Source organism: Macrobrachium nipponense, chromosome 18 (genome assembly GCF_015104395.2).
Source record: "Macrobrachium nipponense isolate FS-2020 chromosome 18, ASM1510439v2, whole genome shotgun sequence".
Lineage (NCBI taxonomy): Eukaryota > Metazoa > Arthropoda > Malacostraca > Decapoda > Palaemonidae > Macrobrachium > Macrobrachium nipponense.
Window position 1 is genome coordinate 50,063,033 of NC_087211.1, and position 24,225 is coordinate 50,087,257.

Sequence of the window (24,225 nt, forward strand, 5' to 3'; positions counted from 1 at the left end):
TCACTCCTCAATGGAATGGCCGAAAATCAAACCCGCGAACACCGAGGTGGGACGATAATACCATACCAACCACGCCGCTGAGGCACCCTTATGGTTGGCAATCCAAGATCATGCTTAGCACTTTGCGTAGAACTTGATGGCAAACTTTCCACTTTTGTCAAAGTTAGAAGGTTGGATTTAACAGGAGAGGAGCATGATGTTCTAATTGCAAGCAATACCAGATTCAAATTCATTCTTAGTTGCCTGCATATGGCAAACTTAGACAAAGCAACAATAAAATCCAAATCTTATGAGTTTGATCTTGGCAGTTTCTTTACAGGGCATAATGAAAGAATTTGTATCATCTTTATTTATTTTCAATACAAATGCAAAATAAATATTATTGCATGAGTGGTTCTACAGTTTAAGAAATTTTCTTAGTACTCATACTAATAAATATAACCCTTTGTGATCCAGTCCTAAAATTTTATGAGATCAGATTATAGTATCATTTACATACTTGTAATCCATAAAGCAAATCCATTACAAAAATAGAGCCTATTTCAAAGCTATAAAGCACTTAAAAGACACAAACAGTAGCTATGTTACAGTACTAAAAAAGGAAATTTTCTCAGCAAAAATCAATAATCATGAGAAAATTAATTGTTTCCCACTTTTAAATGTCGTGCGAGACGATCACTGTTCAAAATTTCAGTCTTTATGTCTACTAAACATTTGAATACCATTCCATGTACTACGTACTACTGTACCCTGAATTTAATGATGCAGATTAAACATGATTATTGATATCATTAATGAGCTCTACCAGACCAGTCTATGGACTACAACACTGCCATGGATTGTATTTTAATACTACAAAAGTTGGAATGGAGTAGAAATAGGGGATACTGAGGGATTCTAAGTATGTGGAGGAAGAATTCATAGTAAACAAATGAAGTTATGTGCAATGAAGTTCCCATTTCATGATTATAAAGTGGGTTAGTTATGGCCTAAATTCAGTAACAATAAAAATAAAGTAATTAACTTTTTATCATGAAATCATCAACTCTTTAAACTGCACTAGTAAACCCAACAGCACACATTGTACGTTGCTTCAGGAAGCACAGAAAAATCCAATTATGCACCTGTGGATTACTGTATGTATAATGCTTCATCAAAGAAACTGTTCACCCAAAAGTCTATCCACTCGAGTTGTTTAGTCTTCCTAACTATCCTTGCTAGATAAAAGTACTACCCAGACCAGTTACAATTCTTTCACAGGCTGGCCTGATTGCGAGAGAAATCAAATTACAGAACAGTAGCTTGGATTGAGATTTCAGGTATTTTTCATCTGAACTATTCAAATATTTTGCAACTCAATCCATGAATACAAAAATCAGAACCCAAATTTATCAAACATGATTATGACCAAGGGGTAATTTAATGACCCATTGCAGCAAAGATCACACGAGAATTATGGTAACTCATAGAAGTGCAAAGACAAAAATATATTACAGTACTGTAAGCTTCAGTATAATTTACAACGATGTACCTTTACTTTTGTTTAATCTAGTGATTTTCCCAAAAAACCATCTGGGGATCATCATCCAGATAACATATCTATTAACAAGACAATTTCAAAGGTTCCTCCTTTTTAAATGCAACATAGAAATACTAATATATTTTTTAGAATATTTGGCAGGCTGACCCGGATGAATTAGGTAAGCCCATCAAATATAAAATAAAATTTTTTTATGCACCATTACCTTTACCAACCTCGTGCAGGAAGAAAACACTATTAGCAATACTCTTTGCTATAATAGATACTTATTCTCTTGTTGAACAGTATGTAATATATACAACATTAATTCCCAACTGTATTTGACTGTAATTTTTTCTGGCATATCTGAAACTTCTAAAATGATGACTAGAGCACAAAAAAAAAAAATTACTTGAAAAAAACTATCTCAATTCAACTCACTTTCTGGTGCGATCTAAGTAAAAGGATAAACAAACACGTACGTTACACAAAGACAAAAATTAAGAAAAATTCCAAGACTTCATTTGTACCCAATATTCTCACTCAAAGTTTTCAACCTTAATAGATACTAATCGTGAGATGGAAAAACTGGCTTAAATATTTTCTAAATAAGCTGACAAATGAGTAATGCAACCTGACACTTGACTGATAAATATTTGATTTTGATGCTGCCATAGGATATATACAACTGGCGAGGAAAAATGTTCATGGAGATAAAAAGAAATGAGTTTCTGGTAAGAAAACTTACAAAGACAATTTTCTTCACAAAGACTAAAGTAGTATCTGAAATGGATTAAATTTTAAATCTTTTTGCTGAACATATACATATCTCCTCATCCACTCATCTTACCGAGTACAAAAAAGAACAAACCATGACAGCTCACAAAAACGTTACAAGTGAGAGATACAATACCACCACAGAAATATTTATCATAAAGAATTTCATTACCTTTAAGTTTACCTTGTTGCAGAAAAGTGATGTCTTGTGGTCTAATCCTACTATGACTATAGAGGAAGTAGTGCAAACATGAACCTTATATGACACAGTAAAAATGATTGGCCCCTAAGCAGTCATGCTTTCTGCCCTATCTATCTATCCATTCCCTGTGATCTTTTCCTATGTGGCAGTCCAACTTCTGTGACTTTATTTGCTCTAATTTCCAAAAAGAAATCTTTGATGCTGACTTTAAGCAAGTATTGAAATGACTCATTAAAATAATTGAAATAGTCTTGTTACCCTGCTTCTGAATAATTAAGATACTACATCATAAGCAAACACAAAACTGCATGGTCACTTAGAAAAAATAACTCTACAACTAGCCCCTGCAACAAATAGGACGATAAACAGTTATTAAAGACTGAAATTTATTAAAGCAAACCTAATGAATCGATTATTCATAATAGTTCCGGCTGTACTATAAATATTATAATGCTAACTCATTCTACATCTAAGCTCATAAAGGACAATCCCACATAAAAATGTTAATAATGATGATTATGACATTGTTGGTGACATACTGTTGCCATTACATACCAACAAAACTGTAGGCTTCTTTGCTCAGTGTTATGCTCTGGAAAAACACTAAGGTAATGATGTTTTTCAATTACCTAATAAAACCAGCCTTAAAATACCTAAACCATCTTCCATCTCAGATTTAAAACCAAACATACGAAAAAAAAACTAACAAAGATATGGATTTACAACAGAACCTTAACATCCCATTTTTGCATGTTTCTGGGGGTTGACTGGTCACATAGGGTTAGTACTAATTGAAAGATACAAATCTGCATAAAATCTTGTTATCTGCACAAACTGAGTTCAGTGGAATATTATTTCCATGCCTGTGAATCTAAGACATTAAAATCCCTACCATAGAGAAATATGGTAACAGATAAGTCTGTGCTATTTCATCACAGTTCTCATCTTCTATGTAACAAAACAAAAATAAAGCTAAAGTATTGTTAAAGGGACTGAGCAAGAGCATACTGTAGGGTCAGAGATCAAAACAAAAATTAACCCACTAATATAACGTGGCCTTAAAATCACGGCAATACAGAAAAAATCTAAACGACCCAAACTTAACTTGTATGCCTCACAATTCCAGTTATAGAGTTCCTTTAAACAACATTCAAAAGGCCAAAGATTACAAATTGTACTCTTATAAAATATTTTTGCACCTGGAAGGAGAATACAGACAAATTCAACTACTATTATCACATGGTATGTGATTGTAACGTGTTTTAATTTGAAAAGAAGGAAAAAATCTTGACGCTAGTCCATTCTTCCCTTATTTCCAAACAACTTCAAGCTAATAAAATGAAGAGGTGGGATCTGTATATTGTTAAAAATATATAGAATACATATATATTCAATGTCAATCAAAAAAAATATTCTTGAAAATATCAAAATGGTAAACTGAAAATAATGGTCATGACAATGGCACATTTGCGATAAAGATCTTCACCTCAACATTGACAGTTTACCATCTTGTACCTTTAAGATGAGCATACAGAACAATATACCTTCCTATTCATTCACCATCTTTAAGTGACTATAAACAAGCAATGCTCCAATTGTGACATTTATGTGTACCACTATACAATAAATCCATGACCTAAACCACTAAGGAGAATCTATTTCACCAAGGCCACCATTCTTCTACAAATGAGGATCAACAACCTACGAGAAGGAAAAGTGTATGGGTAAGTTTCCTGAAGTGCAATGAGCTCAAAATTATCTTTCCTTAAACGCTTCATTGCAGATGACTGAAGAAAGTAAAACTTTGCAAATAACTGTACTGATCACATAAAATTCAGTGTCATCGAGAGACCTACTAACCTCAAGATATTAAAAAGTAAAACTTCAACTCCACCTGACATCTAAATGATGCTCATTCTTGCTTGCTACATTTTCCATGATATACTAACTGTATGACTACCAAAGAGAGCTATTATGTGCCTAACCAGATGAAAAAACTGCCAGCTACTGAAAAACGTACAAAAATAACCACAACGCTCTTAAAGTGAAAACTACTACAGAAAAAAATGTATTAAAGGCCTCATATCAGGGGGGAAACATACTATAGTAGAAATTCACATCAACCGTGCATTTGATGTCTAGGCCAATCCCTTACCACGCTCCTGATTGGCTGTTTATAAGCCAATCACAGGGCTGGAAAACCTCAGTCTCTCTCGAGAGTTCACATGGGTAGGATCTACGTTCAACCTCTCCTGAGGGATACAAGAAAGATGTATCCCTCAGGAGAGGTGGAACATACATCCTACCTATGTGAACTCTTGAGAGACTGGCTTATCAACTGCCAATCAGGAGTGTCGTAAGGGACGGGCCTAGACATCAAACGCAAGGTTGATGTGAATCTACTATAGCCTCTCTAACTGAAATATGTACACCTTTACAGTAAAAATACAGTATGATCAATTTAAAAACTACATCACTATTTTTTTCAATATTTCACTCCTCTCTGCCAATCAACAGGCAATACAAAATATGAACTCCTCAACAACAGAAAGAGAAGGAAACCACATTTACTGGAACAAAGGTGCTAACTACTGAATAAAAGGAACAATAGCATGACCACAAAAACTGCATTTTCAAAATGACAGTAACCAATAAAAAGGCCTTACTGTACTTATAAACACTCATTTCAAGTAAATTAAAGTATTATGAAAGCATAATAACACAGCTATATGATATTTATCTAATCTTCATTGCTTTTCCACTTCCCACACTATGAAGTGCAGAAAAAACCCAATTAAAAAATATGAAGGATTAACAGCATATATCTCCGTAAAAGAGACAACTCCAACCAATTAAATCAGAGCTCTTGACAGCACCTGCATTCTCAACTTCCGGCTCCTAAAATCCTAGTTATTTCTCTTCCAAGAAAAATCAACAGGCTTTCATCAACATAAAAACATGCACAGCAAAGATATAACAGCACTTTCTCTTCTGGGAATAAATAGAACATGCATTTAAATTAAATAAAATATGGTACACATGGAGCTTAAAATGTCATCATTATTACAATATACTTCAGAACTACTAAGAAACTCAACTGAAACTTTTCCTCCCCTAGTGTCTTACCTAATGCCATACACATCTCCAACCAAATATGAACACTATTTCCTTGTGGTAAGAATTGTACAGAAAGGTTGAAATTACCCACTAAATGGCTTGTCATGGCATGAAAAAGGCCCATACAGTGCAGTGGCACATTACTAATCCCTACCTTAACATAAATTTTCTAAAAGATGATGAAAAACCAAGGAAGAATCATCACATGATAAAAGTTTTATAGTTGTGGAAGCTGATCGACTGGTGTGACAAACTTGAAATCCTCTGGAAAGAGCTCTTTAGCTTTTGGGTACATTAGTTTGTAAGACTGTCTTATGGTCACATCAGCAACACCTGCTATGTCACCGATTTCCTTTTGCGTTTTCTTATCTTCTGAGGCCTGAAATACACAGAAAAAGCAAAGGACTGACTTCAATTTCATGCTATAAAAAAATGAGAATATTAAAAACAAATGTTGAGTATGACCAAGGGAAGTTACTAGCAGGGTTTTGTGTAATAAAAATAGAATATGACTAAGTGATGTTATTTACAGGGTTCATAAATTACTTACTGAAACTAATGTATTCACTGACAATTCAAAAACATCCACAAAAATTTCATAGAAAAAGTTAATTTTTCTATAAAATATAAAAACATGTAGTATCATTTTGTCCTCCTGGAAGGATTTCAGGTAAAAGAGAACATCCAAAATCTAAATAAAAAACGAAAAGTTTTTGGCACTTCTAGACAATAACAAATGTTACCAGAATAACACTACAATTGCACAAGTGTAGAAGCAAAAATGTTACTCAGTGCTGATGCAGTCATTGACCTCTTCCATTTCCAACTGTGCTTATAGGTAATTAACTTCGAAACACGACTATCATTCTTCTATATCAAATTTATAGTAATGCCTCAGCTTCTGGGAATATTTCCCGCTGATGTCACTAATACGTCTACAAGCAAAACTATGTACTTTTTACCGTACATGAACATCTTTAATAAGCACAGTAACTGGTTAAACCTGGCTCTAGATAATAGATAACACTTGATCAACCACAGTAACATTTAAGGCTCATACAAATGTATCTCTGATAATTAATTAAGAGCAGGAGAATTAAAATATCAAAATATTTCTAAGAATACAGCTAAGACCTTTGTCAAAGGATGGTCTCATATTGGGTAAGCTTACATGAGGCATAACACATTCACCATAGACTTAGTATTATACAAACTCTACCTGTGATGCCATGTAAATGGCTGCTGCAGCTACAGAGATGGGTGATCTTCCAGGAACAATATCCAAATCAACAGCTTTTCTTGCTATATGAGTGGCGCCCTTTTGGACTGAAGCTGGCAGACCCAAGTTAGAACAAAATCTTGACATGAAATCTCCAGTGGTAATAAGGTCAACCTGAGTTTCCAAAGCTTTCAAAATCAATTTGAAACAACGGCCAATTTCCTTCTTGCTTATCTTACTTACAGCACAAATTTCCTGAAATCATAAGAAACATAGGATATGAAAAACTGCAAATAGTATATATACAGGGCGAGGAAGGCAAATCTAATTACGGTATTTGCAGATACAATTCACAACAACATAGTTATGATATCTCATTACTGTACCTTGAATGTACGAGGGACTCCTTCTTGTCGACATGCAATATAAAGAGATGCTGAAGCAATGGCATCATTACTACGTCCTTTAAGGTTTTTCCCATCATGGACCTGAAGCACAAATGAAATACAATAGTAATTCAAAAGTTACAAAATCTTCTCCAAAAAAAAAATAAATAAATAAATAAATAAAAAAATGTAAAAAAAAGTCAGAAACCATACACCAGTCTAAAAATCCTTAAAACATTTCTATCACATGTTATTTGCAGATAATGTATATGATAATATATGTGATAGAAATGTTTTCTAGCACAAGCACACACACACTTCCTATACGTACTGCACAATTTATGTTAAACACACATTTGAAACTTGCCTCCAAAATACTTTCCTCCAGTCTAGTTAAATTCCTTAACATATAATGCAATCTAGTGCCTTTTACATCTGCCATACATTCCCCAGTTTCTACTAATAATTAAGATCTAAGCTTTATATTCTACACCCTTTTTCATCTCTTTTCTTATCTTTAACCCAAAAGTAAAAATGTAAGAAATTTCCACTGCAGTTCCCTACTAAACACTTCAACACCAATAAAGATGAACCAATATTGTCAATTTTCTTAGTTTGCCATGTATGAGCCATCAAAACAAAGAAATGAGAAATACAGTAACTGAGCTTCCTTTATATCTGATTTGTGGACAAGAGCATACTATTTACTATTCCACGTCTCAGGATGTTTGATTTACCATCATGATTGGAACTCCATGTCCTTACCACTATTCAACTCACCTCAGTTACAGGAAGCAGTGCATAGCCACAAAACTGTACCATTCATTTATTTTCTTTTATTTTCTCTTACTTTTTTTTTTTATAAATGCTTAACAGGTTAGTTGGTCCTAATACAGCAATATCCATTTTCTAAGTCTACAGAGTCTAGGCAACATGTCTTACTTAACATTCAAATCCTTAATAAAAATAGCTCCTGTAATAAACCAGAAAAAACAGAATGGAATCCATTAGCACAGGTATGTTAAACATATACCTTCTGCAAGAGGCATTTCACTATACTTCTTTGAACTTTACACTAAACTGTGACTCCTCATACACATACATTAATGCTCTGTAGACTACACAACAACAGTAATTTTTAACACAACACATAAACAAGAATATTCATATAGGCAATAAGTCTTTTTTAACTTTTAATTCATAATTTTCAAATCTATCTTACTGAACCATTATTATTAATATAATTTTCAAATAACAAATATGTTATTGTCATGATACAATAAAGTTTTATGCATACTTACCTGGCAGACATATACTTAGCTATAGACTCCGTCGTCCCCGATAGAAATTCGAATTTCGCGGCACACGCTACAGGTAGGTCAGGTGATCTACGCCGCCGCGTGGTGGCGGGAATAGGAACCATTCCCGTTTTCTAAGACAGATTTTCTCTTCCACCTGTCTCCTGAGGGTAGTCTTGGTGGGCCATTAATCGTATATATCTGCAGTAAGTATGCATAAAACTTTATTATGGTATCATGACAATAACATTTTTATGCATTCAACTTACCTGTCAGATATATACTTAGCTGATTGGCACCTTTGGCGGAGGGTAAGAGACAGCTACAATTTACTGAATAGACAGGAAAACAACATACGTTGTAGGAATAAATAAATAAAACCTTGGTTCCCTATTGGTTCCTGTGTTTAGACGAAGGGTTGACCTCCTAGCTATTGCTAGAAGTCTGCTTCGTCTCAAGAGCCCTCAGCGAGGATGTGAACCTATGGCTAAAGAGATTTCTTGTAGATCTGTCAATGGGGTCTTATCCACTTACTTGACAGAATCTAATGGTTATTTGTCAAAGGGGTCCTATCCACTTACATGACAAAACACCTATGCCTAGTGGCATAATTAAGGAGCACAACACCGATCCCGATCACCTGATCCTCACACGAGGGTTCGTGCTTTAACTTGGAAAAAAAGTGTTTTTATCCCCAAACTCCTTTCAAACAACCCAAATAATAAAAAAAATTCCGTTAAATTAAGATTTAACTCACTAGTTAAGGATCAGTGTCGACTCCCTATCCCAGCAACTTATCCGTAGACAAGTATAAACCCAGAGAGGACGTAAACCTCGCAGGTCAACTTGACATCCTTCGTATAATGGGAGGTCACCCAGAGTTTGCATCTCCCGTAAAATGACAGCTAATATGTACTTAATGACATATTGTTATGGAAAGAACAAGAATTCATAAAAGCTCGCACTTCATTCGCTTTTAATTCTCAGCTGTTTGAAGGAATCATCAAGATACTCATGAAGTGTTTTAGTGATCACATAGTTTCAAAGAAGACCAGGGCTTTCTTAGAAATGGATCTCTTCTGGATGAAGCCTAGAGCCTGGCTGGTGCCTCGCGCTTGCCTGGTTGGCTCCTCGCGCTTGCCTGGTTGGCTCCTCGCGCCTGCCTAGCGCCTCGCGCTTGTCTGGTGCCTCGCGCCTGGCTGGCCCTCCCGCCGGCCTGGCGCCTTTTTGCGCCTGCCTGGAGCCTCGCCTCTGGAGCCTGGCTGGTTCCTCCCCACTTGCTAGAGCTTCGAGCTTGGTTAGAGTCTCGAAGATGTCTGGTCGATGTTCCCCATCGAACTCTCTTATCTGTCCGATTTTGTTCGCCTCTAGCAAATCTAAGCCAGGTTGGAGGCCCCACTCTTTCTCCTCACCAGACAATGACAGTGATCTTGGGACTGTCTGCCTCTGGCGTTTTTTACGCCTGTATGGCATTTAGCGCCTAGTTGGCGCTACATTGTCCGAAAGTCCTAAACAACCCACAATAGTTTATCAGGAGACTTTGAGAAGGGTGGAAGACCTTCTTCCACTTTGAGCTCTCGGCCTCTCCGGCAAGGGAGGAGAAGTAAGTCAACGGAACACTCCCATAATTGATATGAAATCTAACAGTACGAGAGATAAGTCTTATTCCGAAAAGGATCCTTCGTGATTACTTCTGTTGCTACAGAGATCTCTTCTTACATGTTGATGAGGTTTCTCGTTGTAGAATCTTCCCTATCCTTGCCCGAAGGAAGGGAAGGAGCCTGGAAGTCGAAGGAGACTCAGAGTAGAAATTGGGCGGACCCATGATTTCTTAGCTCTTTATATATATCCCTCTTAATACTAACTAAGGGCAGCATTTTGAGCCTCATCACATTCCAAAAACTCTGTAGGCAAACGTTTCCACCATTTCTTCTTCTGTAGATGAAAACGTAAGACCCTGTCTGAACAACGAAACTCTATCTGGAGCGTTTAGTGAGGAACAGAGGGTTTTAGTTCTTTTGCCAGACATACTGTATTATGCTGGCAAGAACCCATTGCCGAGTTCCCATAGAATCTGATGCAAGATTCCAATGCACAAAAAATTCCCTTTTCTTCTTGGTCGTATAGGACCGAGAAACGAAAAACGGGAGGAATTCCCTCATAAAATTCTGAAAAAGAAGTTTTATGAGGAGCAGTTCCATCTTGTCATAACACGGAATCTGAGCACTCCAAACAAAAGGAATCCCATACTCCGTGCATGATATCCTACTCTTATCATATAGAGGTATCGTATAAGATCCCGAAGATCTTAATTCTCTGCTATATCTAATTCTCCTTGCAGAGACAGAATATAACCTTATACTGCGTTGTTGATAAAAGATATAGACAAAGGTGATTCTTCCCTCTGAAAGGGAAGAAAACACCCCGTATGTGGTTCACAGAGGTATAGGAAGAGGACAGCTTCCCTATTCCCACCAGCAAGATCTGCAGCAAGTTCCCCTATGTTCCCTTTACCATGACCTTGCCTTTTCCTTACCTTAAAAAAAATCCTCTTACCATGTCTACTTCTGGTCAGTCTGCACGCAGACCGACCTCAGAATGGAGAGGTTTTACAGGTCTATATACTGGATTCTAATAGAAACCTCCAGAAATCTTTGGGAAATTTTCTTACGAAACATGCTGTGAGAAGAACGTTATGATCTCTGTGAATCCAATATATCTAAGGCCAAAAATGAAGCATAAAGTATCATCCTTTCTTCCTTTGACAACATCTGTTAAGAATTTATATTTAGGGGAAAAAGCTAAAGTTTATTCCCCTTTCTTTAAACTAAAGAGGCGTAAATTGCTAACATCTCTTGGGTCAAGAATAATGAGTAATCTATAGGAAGCCTGGTCGTCTTTCCACCTTGCGAAGCGATTATGAAGAAGACTTCTCTCAGGTTTTTACAACTCTCTCCAATAGATGCTAGACATAATTTCACAATTATTATCGTCTATCGAGAAGTTTCTCACGGACGTGCAACATATTGCAGTGAATCTCTTAAGAATCGTTATGTTCCGTGTCTGATTTCCGAACAGGTTCTCTTTTGTCAACGCGAACCCGGACGAAAAAAAAAGAGATTCTTGATTCTCTTTGTGATATGAGAGAGCTGTGGCATTGGCCTAAATGCTTAAAATTAATAATTTCATAGTTCCTTGGGATCGAACCCATTTTCGATTAGAAGGGGAACGAAATCAGGAACGAAAACTTGCCGTTACTACGCCTCTGTCGAAGAGGCTAGTGAAACTCTAAGGTTAATAACTCGCTAAAAAACACAAGAAATTATCTTGGATGGCGCTTCTAGCGCCAATTGCGCCAGGGGCTGGCGCTTCTGGCTCATTGCGCCAGGGTGGCGCTTTTGGCGCATTTGCGCCAGGTGCGCTGCGCTCTGCATTGCGCCAGGCTGGCGCTTCTGGCGCATTGCGCCAGGCGCTCTGGCTTGCGCCATGGCTTTCAGGCTGCGCATTCTGGCGCATTGAGCCTTCTATGTTTATTCCGTTCTCAGTAGGAAAAACTTTTATGGACTGTACAGTGGACCCCCCGTATTCACGTTCTCCAGATTCGCGGACTCACACATTCGCGGATTTCTCTCGGGAACGTTTCCCTGCATTATTCGCGGAAACTTCGCGCATTCGCGGTATTTTTCTATGGTAAATATCCACAAATTCCTGGTTTTTTTGATAAATTTCATCATAAAATGCACTTTTTGTGATAAAACTATTAAAAAAACCGTGCATGAAAATTTTTAGTGGGTTTTTCTTGAGTTTTAACTAACAAAATAGGTTGTTTTTAGCATTTTTTTAGAGGTTCCAAACATTCGCGGGCTCTAACTATTCACGGGGGTGTCTGGTACGCATCCCCCGCGAATACGGGGGGACCACTGTATATAGTCTATTCAGGGAAACAATTTCTGTCACGAAGAGAATGATTCCCAAGACTTATCAAACTTATCCTGAGCAATCTTCGTTCTTAATACGATAGCTTTCTAAACATGCCTTCTCGAAAGCCTGAGATCAGGGAAACAACTTCTGCCCACGAAGAAAATGATCCCAACAGACTTATCGAACTATCTAGCAATCTTCGTCCTTTAATAAGACATGCTTTTCTGCATGCTTCCCGAAAGCCTGAGATAACTCCTAAAATAAAGAATCCTCTATAATTCTCTTACATTGCGGTAAACAGAATTAAACTAGGAAAACTTTTGTAAGGATACTAGGAATTCAGTTGTCAACCATAGAGTCAACTTCGGTATATGTATATGACATGATCATACCGTAGTCTTAAGGTGAATTCTCTACTACATTCTTTCCTCGCCGAGGCCGAGAGAGAATGTAAAATCTCCTAACTTCGTTCTTTTCGTCAATAAAACGAATTGGTACTAGACGAAGGAGATCCTATTGAGAAATAAGGATCGAAGAGAATCATTCAAGCTTCCTATCCATGGACATAATGCTGTAATTTATGCTTCTATTACTTGAAAAAGCCTCTAATCAAATAATGCGAGCTCATACAAGTCTTGTCCAATTCCAAACAATTGCAAAGTTCTCATTCTGAAAATCGGTTTGCTGCATATATACAGAAGAGGATGACTTATAATCCTCTTAAAAGTAACGAACTAGGAGAAGGAGGGGTGGCAGAACTCAAGAGACTCTCCGAATTCTTGCAATAAAAGGGTTGCTAAGGTCTTGTAAGCTGAAAGACCTGCACCCTCATTGACTTCCTAGTCTGATATCTTCCATCTCTTGTCCCATAATGTTGGGAAAAGAGTGAGTTACCCGAGGAGAGGCGCCTCTCTTCATAAGGTAAAGGGTTTTAAAAGTAGAACCAGCTTCATCCTGACAAGGGTTACGTTCGCTGTGCGACATCTTGAGTACCTGGCAGGTGAAGGCTGATCCTACAAAAAAAACTTCTCTCCAAATCAAACCAATGTGATAGAGACGAAGTCGCTTATGCGACCACTAGTCTCTTTCACGAGAAGTATGTTCTTGGGTTCTCTTCCAGAGAAACTTCCCACAGATTCAAACACATCCTGACACGGGCGACAGCCGCCTGTGCGACATTTCGCGCCCCCGTCAGGAAAAACTGATCCCGTGACAAATCTCAAGAGGATACCCTGTTCAATTTCCATCTTCCAACACAAAGAAGCTGGAAATCCTGCATGCTGTAAGAATATGACAATTTGTCGAAAATTGCATTTTTTTCCTCCTAACTATACAAACCTGAGGTCCTTTAACAATAGGAAGGTAACTAGCGCAGCTGGGACGATCGTAAGCTTTGAACAAGGGGGAGAAACGGTAGTTTAACTGCTTGTCCCGATCGTGCCGCGCGCCGCGCGCCCAAGAGGTGAAGAATCACTTTTGCTTTAGGCCCATGCAAAAAGTTGCAGAGTGAGGGGGGTGGGGGTGGCATGAGGGTGGGACTATATGTAAGGACCTCAGGGTTTGTATAGTTAGGAAAAATGCAATTTTCGACAAATTGTCATTTGTTCCGAGACGTAATACAAACCCTCGGTCCTTTAACAATAGGAAGACTAACCCTTCTTGGTGGAGGAATCTGAGTCTTTTTTGGTGAACAGACTGGTGTTCGTCCAACCCTGGAATGCCTCCCTGGTCGTAAGAGCAAGGGAGGGATCCAAACCTCTGTCCGATTGATCGGGGTGTGCACCGCAGGATCAATGGTCAGACCTCTGGGCCAAGTACTAAGAGAGAGGCAAGCGTATCTCTTCGTACCAGCAAGCAAGAACTTGTTCCTGTTTGCAAGAGACAATCATAAAATGATGGGTTTGTCTCAAAAAATTGGCATCCACTTCCTCCCCCTTGTTGGGAGGAAGTGGTGGATATTTACTCCTATCCTACTGAAATGTAGGATGGTGCTCTATGAGTAGCTCACTGCATCTCGTCCACCCAGCAGGGTGACGACCGTGTCCCTCTACCCAGAGGTTAGAGGGAAGAAAAAGATGGGAAGAGGAGCCAGTCACACTCTCATTCCTCATCCATTCTTACGGTCACACCAGGACTCGATGCTGTTCAGCCTGCGGAGGGTCTGGGTTAACTACACAACGTGTTGAGCAACCACCAGGTTCCCAAGGAAAAAGATCCAAGGAACTGTGGGCAATATCCTGAAGGTAGAAGGAGGTGCATGCGGTCCGGTTGGACCAGGCGCCTGCCTTCATTACCTGCGCCACGGAGAAGTTCTTGCGGAACGCAGAGAAGATGAAGAGGCGTCCACACTCATCCTGGGTGTCGAGTTTCTTCAGACAGCTCCGTCGCGCCTTCACAGGACAAAGCAGCATAGCCTTCGTATCGGAGGTGGTGAAGTCCATTAGGGAGGGTATTGTGAAGGACTCGAACCAATCGTCAGTTACCGAAGGGTTCTGAGTCTTCGTACGAAGATCGGTACGAAATCGAGCGTCACAAATCCCCATCCCTTTGTGCTTGACTTCTCAAGAGAAGTCATGCAGTTTACCTAAGACGAAAAGAAGGGAATAGTCGTATGACCTATCCCTCTTCTCGACTTTGGTTATGTACAGTACTCATACTGACAAGCTAGTAAGACGAAGTAATGATTGCTCTGGAACAACCGAACTAAGTCCACAGCATAGTTCGTAACTGACTCGGGCGCTCTGACAGCTGCCAACTGACTGGTTCGGAATCAGTAGAGGCAAGTTGTCCAAGCATCCGGGTAAGTCACGTGACCTTCGCCCTTTAAAGAGTTATGCTGAGAGACTAAACAAATAAAATATTTGTTAGTCACCGATGCCGGACGGCGCGGCGATGATCTTAATGCATAAGCTCAAAAGGCGAAAGTCAATTGCCTTCAAAAGACCGAGGTCCCTGATGGCAAGAAAATCTCATAGACATTGAATCTCAGCTTAAGGAGAAACAACACTAGTGACGTTGAAGACGAAGGTAGGCAATGAATGCAACCTACGTCTTCCAGCTGAATCGAGAGAAGGAATCTCAGATTCTAAACCTGTGCTTACAATTGACTGAAAACGAAAACTAACCGCCATTTCAATTGCTGTCCGTTGTGCAATGAAAGCGGGGCATTCTTCAGTAATGAAACACAGGGGAGAGCTGCTGAAGAAACTGCTTCTCATGGGCTGAACGTTTGGAAGTAGAGCTGGCAGGTGTGGGAGTAGGCGATGTCTTCATATTACATCTGCTAATCCGGGGTGAACAATGCACAATTGCACACTCCGAATACAAGATATTTTGCAGGACAAACTCGGATTCCGCCAAAAATCATTCGCATTATCGAGATACGATGCAGCAAGAGACTATTACAGAATTCTGTTACCGTGCGGTAAACAGAAAGATGAAGTACGAATAGTATCTCTGTTTAAAAATTCGCAATACCGAAGACGATGAATACTAGCGTCACAGCAGTAGATGGTCATTCATGTATGCGGAGAATCCCCGTTAATCAGAGACTTAAGTCCGTGATTGTTGGGCAGAGATACGGTTGGTATTCAATCAAAGCAGGTGAGAAAGACATAACCAACCGTCCATCTCAAAGCGGCAGCTGGTACTGAAATGCCTCGGGCAATTCAATACGCAGTAGCTGTCGCTGACTCGTCATCCTGAGTTGCCAAGTAATCCTTTCCACGAAGGAATGCGTTCGGCTAGAACCACCGAGCATAAAAAGATATGCTCGAGCAATTATATTTAAGCGAAACGAATTTCGGTAAATATAAAGCTTAAATGGTGTTGTTGTGACAACACCATAAGTATATAAATTGAAACTGGAAACTCCTGGGAGGTTGCAGGCAACCCGGGTTGCAGTTCAATTAGAATACTTTTCGTCTAAGTCGCAATCCGTAGAATAACCAGGATATGCGCCTACCCCTCGGACCATTCACTGCTTAGCAGAATCATGTCGCGAGGTTAATATACGTAGTTATATTTGTAGGATTCTGAACAACGATCCCATCCTAAATTCTTTCCTTCAAGAAAACAAAATAAGGATTTGGAGATCGACCACCTTTCGGTCTCTATCAAAGAAGAGGTGAAGAAGTCTTCCTCGAAGGAAAGCTTCAATGGTGAACAGAATACTAAGACGATAGTTCAAGCCAAACTGGATATTCCCGTCCGTTCTTCTCTATTCCAGGTTGGTCGCCTATTGTGAGATAGTTCTTCTTTCAGCAGCAGTCTTCTTCCTAATGCTAGAAATTCCAGGAATTCGAGCATAGGCGAGGTTCCCGATTATCGTGTAACATATCGGGGATTCTCGTCTCGCTCACTTTGGACCGTGGTCTCGCCTAAGTGTTTTTGGAGAATCGTAAGACAAACTCTGAACACTCTGAATCGCGCTAGAAATTCCGTAGAATTCTAAGCAGTCTTGCGAAAAACCCCCACCTGAAATTCGTACAAACGATATCGGCTGGTGGTCCTCTTACGATTCCCGTAGAAATCGAGAATGGGGCAGGATCCCTCCTCAACGACCGGGGCTTACGTCAGGTAGGACCTGAAGGTCCCCCCTGGTAGCGCAGTCCCCAACGTGGGATCCTACAGAGAAATCTCTGTAGGATCCCTCCCCCTTTCCCTCGTAGCCGTAAGGAGAGAGGGAATGGGGGAGGAATTGGATACTCGCTCGCCTTCCCAGTGGAACTAGCAGTTGGAGAAGAGTAGGAGCAGCCAATCGCCTTGCGGCGATGGCCTCTCAGAGTCTGGGAAAACGTATCGTCAGGAGAAAACGTTTTCCCGAGGAGGGTTACAAACTCTCACTGTAGGTAAGGGTCTGCCGCCACTGTGAACGTCGTCTGGGTGGGGCTGATCGACACCTGACAGGAGAGAGGACCGATTACCGTCTCCTCCGACTCATTCCAGTCCTCGTCGCGAGGTCAAAACCTCTCAGGAGGACCGAAGGAGTATTTAAATACGGATGTCCGAAGACACCGTCAGAAAACGCCGCTGTTCCGCAGTTAGGAGGAGGTGGAAGATAGCTTGATCAACCGGCCAGAAACTGAGAGAGCCTTCTTGTCCGGAGACGAGAGACTCTGGTTCAAGACAGAATCGGCAAGCTCCGATCGCGCAAACCCACCGTCGGTTTGGGTTTCCCTCTCGGGCCCCACAAAACGACTCGAGCAGAGACATGGGCTCTGCTGGTGGGAGCGGCGATCCTTCCCCCAGGTCGTTGTGCTGACGATCAGTGCAATAACCTGGGCAAAGTTACTCTGAATCTCGGAAGTTACAGCGTCTTGAGGAGTAGGACCGTCCAGCCCCTCCCTCCAACAAGAGCAGCTCCCAAGACCCTCCTCCTTCAGAAGAAGGACCAGCAACAGATCCCTGACGGTTGCCTCCAATCACTTGCGCGTACGTCTGGTTGGTTCTAAGACAATACCTGGCACGTGCGGCGTCGTGACCGGGATCGTGAGCGGCGCAATCTCACGATCACTCCTATATACCTCGCTCTTCCTGGCGTATGCCAAGGAAGTTGAAGGTATCGGAGAGACAGAACTGACGCTACGGCCCCCCCCCCCGCCCCCCCCCCCCACGGTCGCCTCCAATCACTTGCGCGTACGTCCTGGTTGGTCCTAAGACCATACGTGGCACGTGCGGCGTCGTGACGGGATCGTGAGCGGCGCACCTCTCACGATCACTCCTAGCTACCTCGGCCTCTTCCCGGTGTAGCCCGAGGAAGTTGAAAGTAGTGGAGAGACAGACCTGACGCTCCCCCCCCCTGCTCGCTGGCAGGACCAGCGTACGTGGGGGGCTGCAGCCGATCACCAACCCGCGGTGGGGATCGATCTGCAGGCCTGGCCGTGCCGCTCACCTGTGGCGAGCGGCTCGACTGAGCACGTCGACCCCGGTCCCGTGCGTCAGACGAGCTGCTGCTGGTCACCGTATCCGCCCGTCCCTGTGGGAGCGGCGGTCAGGTGACCTGCAAGAGCTCGCTTTCGCCCGGTGAGACCGGTGAGCGTCCTCGCGGCACGTCAAACCGCTGGTACCAGCCGAGGCTGGTACCGTCGGTCGAGGGGACCTGGGGGACCTCTTCCCAGCCTCAACCTGTGGCCGGTCAGAGACCGTCACGTCCACCCGAGGTACCGGCTGGTCGCTACGAGAGCGGCCGCTGGTCTGGCGAGAGGTCACCTGAGCGGCTCTCGACAGTCTTCTGCTCCGTGCCTCGGTCATGAACGCTGAGCGAACTCAGGCGTCTTAACTTTGGCTGCAACGGTCACCACGCCGAAGGAGACCGTACACTCGGAACTTCTCGCGGACGAGAAACCGAGCCGGTACCTGGCTTAGCAGCAGAGCTGCCAAGACCAGGCGAGGGTGTACAGCGGTAGCCAGCACACCCTTGGTCCCCGTCTTCTTCTTCTTCTCAGAAGGGGAGACGGGCCCCGTTCCCGAAGGAACAGGAGGACCAGCAGAAGAACCCCCCCGTCACACCGGAGTGTGACGAGCCCTTCGAAGTTCCTGAAGGAGTCTTCTTAGGGGGAAAACCCCGGTTACCAGCTGGTCGCTGCGAGAGCGGCCGCTGGCCTGGCGAGAGTCACCTGAGCGGTTCTCGCCAGGCCTTTCTGCTCCGTGCCGTGGTCTTGGCGCCGAGCGAACTCTGGCGCCGAAACTTTGGCTGCACGGTCTCCGAGGGAGAGCGTACACTCGGGATCTCTCGCGAACGAGAGACCGAGCCGGAACCTGGCGTAGCGCATCGCCGCTAGCACCAGGCGAGGAAAGTACCAGAGCTAACCGATACTCCTCTGGTCCCCGTCTATCTCTTTCCTTACGGAAGGGGAGACGGGCCCCGCTCCCGAAGGAGCAGGAGGACCAGCAGAAGGACCCCCCGTCCCACCGAGGTGGACGGGCCCTTAGAAGTTCCCGAAGGAAACTTCTTAGGGGGGGAGGCAGCCTTCTTCTTCTTCGGCTTATGGGCCCTTAGAAGTCGAAGGGGAAGAGGCAGCAGCAGACGAAGACGAAGATGACACCCTTCCTCTTCTTCGTCAGCTCACGCAGGACAGTCGTCAGGTCCTCCATCCAGGCCGGAGTCGGGCCTATTGCCGAAGCAACACGGCCCGCCCGACTGCACCTGTCCGGAAGGACCTGGGACTGGGGAAGACACACCATGGGCAGGACCAGCATGGACAGGCGCAGGAACCACGGAGCGACAGGAACAGCAACCAGCTCAGGAGCGGCAGGAACAGTGGCAGCGGTAAACACAGAAGGGACAGCCAAGCCAGTAGCGGGAACCACATCAGCGACAGGTACGGCAGGCCAAGCCATCGCCTCGTAGAATCATCGGCAGCCAGCGGGAACCTGGGTACTGCGGCCGGTCCAAGGGGCGAGCTGCTGGAACAGCGGGAAGTCTGGGCAGGCAACACGAAGAAAACACAGGCGGCGGCGGCATACCCCTCCTCGTACGGCGGCGACCGGCCCTAGAAGAGGCAGACGGCGTCACCGACACAGCATGGGGAGTGTAGACCAGCGGGGGGAAGCAGCATAAGCGGCCGTGGAGGTTGTAGTGGAGACCGCTCCAAGGTCACCGCCCCAGACCTCGCTAGACGCTGCAGCAGATTGTGGATGCTAGGCACGCCCTGCAGCCGCAGTGGCCCATACCTGTCCAAGGTCGTCTCCACGGATGTAGCACCTGCGGTAGCACAGACAGATTAGTAAGAGGGGTTCCCTCACGCACGGGGGGAGGAGGGGGGGACATGCCCCACCCCGAACGCAAGGAAGACCCCAAATACAAAATACAACGAAGAAGCTGAGCGGGGGGCAGGAAGGAAGACGAAGAATCGGATACCAAGGGAGTCGCGGGAGAGCTTTCCGACGACTTCCTGGCAGACCTTCGCTTCCCCTAGCCCCGCACAGCAGTGAAAAGTAATATGGAAATGAAACAGTAATACTGCCCCTTGCGATTCAACTTCATAGAACTTAAAAAAGGGGAAAAGATCAATTCCCGGGTAAGAACGGAAACTTGATCCAAATAATTATGATGCTATTCATAAAATATATATGAAAATGAAAACAGAATACTGCACTTGCGATTTCACTTTCACAGAAAATAATCGTAAGGATCAATTCCCGGGTAAGAGCGAAAATTGATCCAAATTAAATTATGCAAATGAATAAATGAAAATGAAAAGAATACTGCATTGCGAATCCACTTTCATTGCATTTTATCATACAAAATAAAAGGCTCGTGCCGAGCGCAATCAAGCTCTCGGTAACGAACGCACAGGGCAAAAATATAATGAAAAAAGTACTTACATTTTTCAATTACACACTTCCGCCCAAATACATGACTCGGCGCGAGCGTCGGCACCGAGACATAATTCAAGGGTTCAATTCATGAAAAGAGAGGAAATCGCCGCATCTATGGCGATAGCTCCATGTTGGTTCATAATTAAGTAATGAAAATGAAAACAGTGTACTTACAGTTTCATTTTCAAGTCAAACAAACCATTAGTAGAAAACACAATATAAACAAAGCATACGACGATGAAGCGGGCAGAGAGCGATGACGAACACGTCCTTCACACCCGCGGCCGAAAGCAAAAGTGATTCTTCACCTCTCGGGTCTGCGGGCGCGCGCACGATCGGACAAGCAGTTAACTACCGTTCTCCCCTTGTTCGAAGCTTACGACCGTCCCAGCTGCCGCTAGTTACCTTCCTATTGTTAAAGGACCGAGGGTTTGTATTACGTATCGGAACAATTTATAATTCGAAAGTATTTCCTCATTGGAGCCTCGTCTTCTAAACTTCTTCCCATTCGAGAAGATCAGAAGGAGATTAATCCCTTTCATAGGTTATTGTTCCTTAGACCTCACTTACTGTAAAGGCGAAGGAATTCTATCATTGAGAGACTGTGACATCACCGCTCTATCCTGTGGCACCTATCCACGTACTGACCAGACCCCATGTTACTGAACTTCGTTGATCGGAAGGGAAGCGGTATTCAACGTGGTATGGCCTTTGGCTATGTGCCTTCCCCATGGCATTCCTTCATGCGCTTTTGGGAGGATCTTTCATCATGGTAGACGTCTAAGCAGGCACCTGGCACTTGACTTGCACCTGGTGCCTAGATGAAGCTATGCTTTAGTAATGATACTATAACCATCAATTTTTCCTCTTTCTTTATTCATAACATAAACGAGATTATCTTGTATATTCATAAGAATCTTCGTTGATGAATCTTCCTTCTCCTCATCCGCCGAGGGTAAGGAGGTTTAACCATAAGGGGGAAACACTGTTTAGGATGCCTTTCCAATGGCTATCCCTGGCAGTCTGGGACGTTCTACAGACACTGCCGAGGGGACGCCTGATCGGTGGGGATTCTCCATAACCTCCGTAAGGCTTTCGACATTCCTTCTCCTCTGGGCCTGTGAGCTTGGAAGAGGTCTAGGCCTGGGAGCGAGATGAAGCCGATCAGACGCACCCTCCATTGCAATGGGGAAACACTAATTCACTTCTTACCTTCTAATAGCTCGCTTTTGGAGCTATATTCCTTTATCTTCAAATTGCAATATGAATTTGTAGTTCTGTAAAGTAAGAAGTGATGAGGATACAACACTACTAGTACTGTTAATGCTCTAACTGCTTGTTAGTACGAGAGCTATAAAACTTCTAAAGGAAGCGTAACTAGTTCTATGTTTTTCTGACTTCCTCGATAAGGAAGTTAGCCTCAATCAATTTTAACTTCTATTACCCATTAATGAATAAATATTAATATTTCCCTTCTTGCAAACTATGTAAGTGTCTACCGAAAACTTCGGTAGTTACACGTAATGTATTCTTCGAAATTTTCGAAGCCAAATTCGTTAAAACAGTTAATAAACGTATGCCGAACCAAAGACCCAGTACTTCCCTGCAAAAGTTAGCCCAGAAGATCGATGGCGATGAAACACGAAAATCCAAATCAGGAGGAACTGCAAACGTATGTTTACATTCCAAACGATAGAGAAAATCTGTCTTAGACAACGGGAATGGTTCCTATTCCCGCCACCCAGCGGCGGGGCGGTAGATCACCTGACCTACCTGTAGCGTGTGCCGCGAAATTCGAATTTCTATCGGGGACGACGGAGTCTATAGCTAAGTATATATCTGACGGGTAAGTTGAATGCATAAAAACAGGCAGTCCCTGGGTTACGACGGGGGTTCCATTCTTGAGACGCGTTGTAAGCCGAAACATCATCAAAAATCCTAAGAAAACCTTACTTTTAATGCTTTGGGTGCATTAAAAACTATGTAAACTACATTGCATTTTTCATAAAAAAAAAACTTCAAATATTTATTATTTTGCATTTTTGGTGTCACATTTCTTCTGCCATATCAGTGTTTGTAGGCGCTGTAACCCTGGAACATGCGTCATAACCCTGGAAATAATTTCTGATTAATATAATTGAAAAGCGCCTTAACTCGGATCGTCGAAAGCCAAACCTGTCATAACTCGGGGACTGCCTGTATACATATTCTTGGACACTTATCTTTACACTTGAACGAAGACATGTAAAATGGCCTACCACATCTTGTTCTCAAGATTTTTAATTAATTTTTTAAAATTATTCTAGACGTTTCAATCTTTCCTGAACAATAAAAAATAAGTCTATCAAACCCTGCACGGGCAAGGGTGGATACAACGGGACAAAGCACTTGAGCCCAAGTCATTAAATCATGACTCACGAGCCTCTACTATAATTGGTAGGGGGGTGGGCACTCCAATTACAGTATCAGTACAGTATGTAATGGTTTTACAAGTACATTTTTTTTAAATAGTTGAATTTGTTCACATATGTGAACAAATTTGGGCACATAGTTTCACATATGTGCAATAAAATACTTTCATCCCATGCTACAAATAAGAAATGCAGACAATAGGGAGGCACAAAATTCAAAAGGGGTTCAGGAACTTTAGAAGAAAAACCAGTCCATTCTTGAAGACTAAAATATATTGTAAAAAAATTTGTACTGCATTCACAAAAGGGAAAAAAATAGTCTAAGAAATTTTTTGTATATTCAAAACCAAGGGAAAAAGTCCTATCACAAATATACAAATAAAGCAGAAACTTATATAATGAACTACAAGACAAGGGGAAGCCGATATGTAGCAAAAGATTTAAGCTTTGGAGCGCATAGTAATTGCTGTCCAAGATGCACATTCTAGATGTACTAAGAAAGAGACTCACAAATATCTAAGGACCATTGGATCCACCAACATAAGAGCAGTTTTATTGACAGACTAGTTTCTTTTTCTTTTCTTCGAAAGGGGCTCAAGTGTCTCAGAACATATTTGTTTCACAAAATTCTAATTGCAGTACAGTGATAATCATTTCACTGCAGTCAGTAAATAATGAAAGTATCATAAAATAGCCCTTAACCCTTTAACGCCGATTGGACGTATCAAATGTCAATAAAAATTGTCTGTCGGGTGCCGATTGGACGTATGGTACGTCGATATAAAAAGTTTTTTAAAAATTCGCGGAAAAATAGTTATAGGCCTACTAGGCAAAAACTTTTGAATCATGCACCTTGGGGGATGCTGGGAGTTCACGGATCAAGGCGTTGTTTTATTTACAATCGTTACCCAGGCGCTCAAGCGCGAATTTCTTTCTTCTCGCATTAAAAAGCATCAGTGACACATCTCAGAAATTATTTCGTAACATTGACATAATTTTTGCACCATTATATATTAACCGTTACATGGAGTATTATATATGAAAATGTGTGCA

At 42.1% G+C, this 24,225-nt stretch overlaps 1 protein-coding gene across 1 annotated transcript in view; it reads right to left on the reverse strand.

The window, feature by feature from the left end:
* Nucleotides 1-334: 334 nt before the first annotated feature.
* Nucleotides 335-24,225, reverse strand: part of LOC135197042 (transcription initiation factor IIB-like) — a 32,797-nt gene continuing 8,906 nt past the window's right edge. Inside the window, exons 4-6 of the mRNA XM_064223978.1 lie at nucleotides 7,221-7,322; nucleotides 6,835-7,089; nucleotides 335-5,994 (exon numbers count right to left, since the gene is read on the reverse strand). Coding sequence (XP_064080048.1) covers nucleotides 5,833-5,994; nucleotides 6,835-7,089; nucleotides 7,221-7,322 — 519 coding nt within the window. The 3' untranslated portion in view covers nucleotides 335-5,832. The remainder of the gene's footprint in view (nucleotides 5,995-6,834; nucleotides 7,090-7,220; nucleotides 7,323-24,225) is intronic.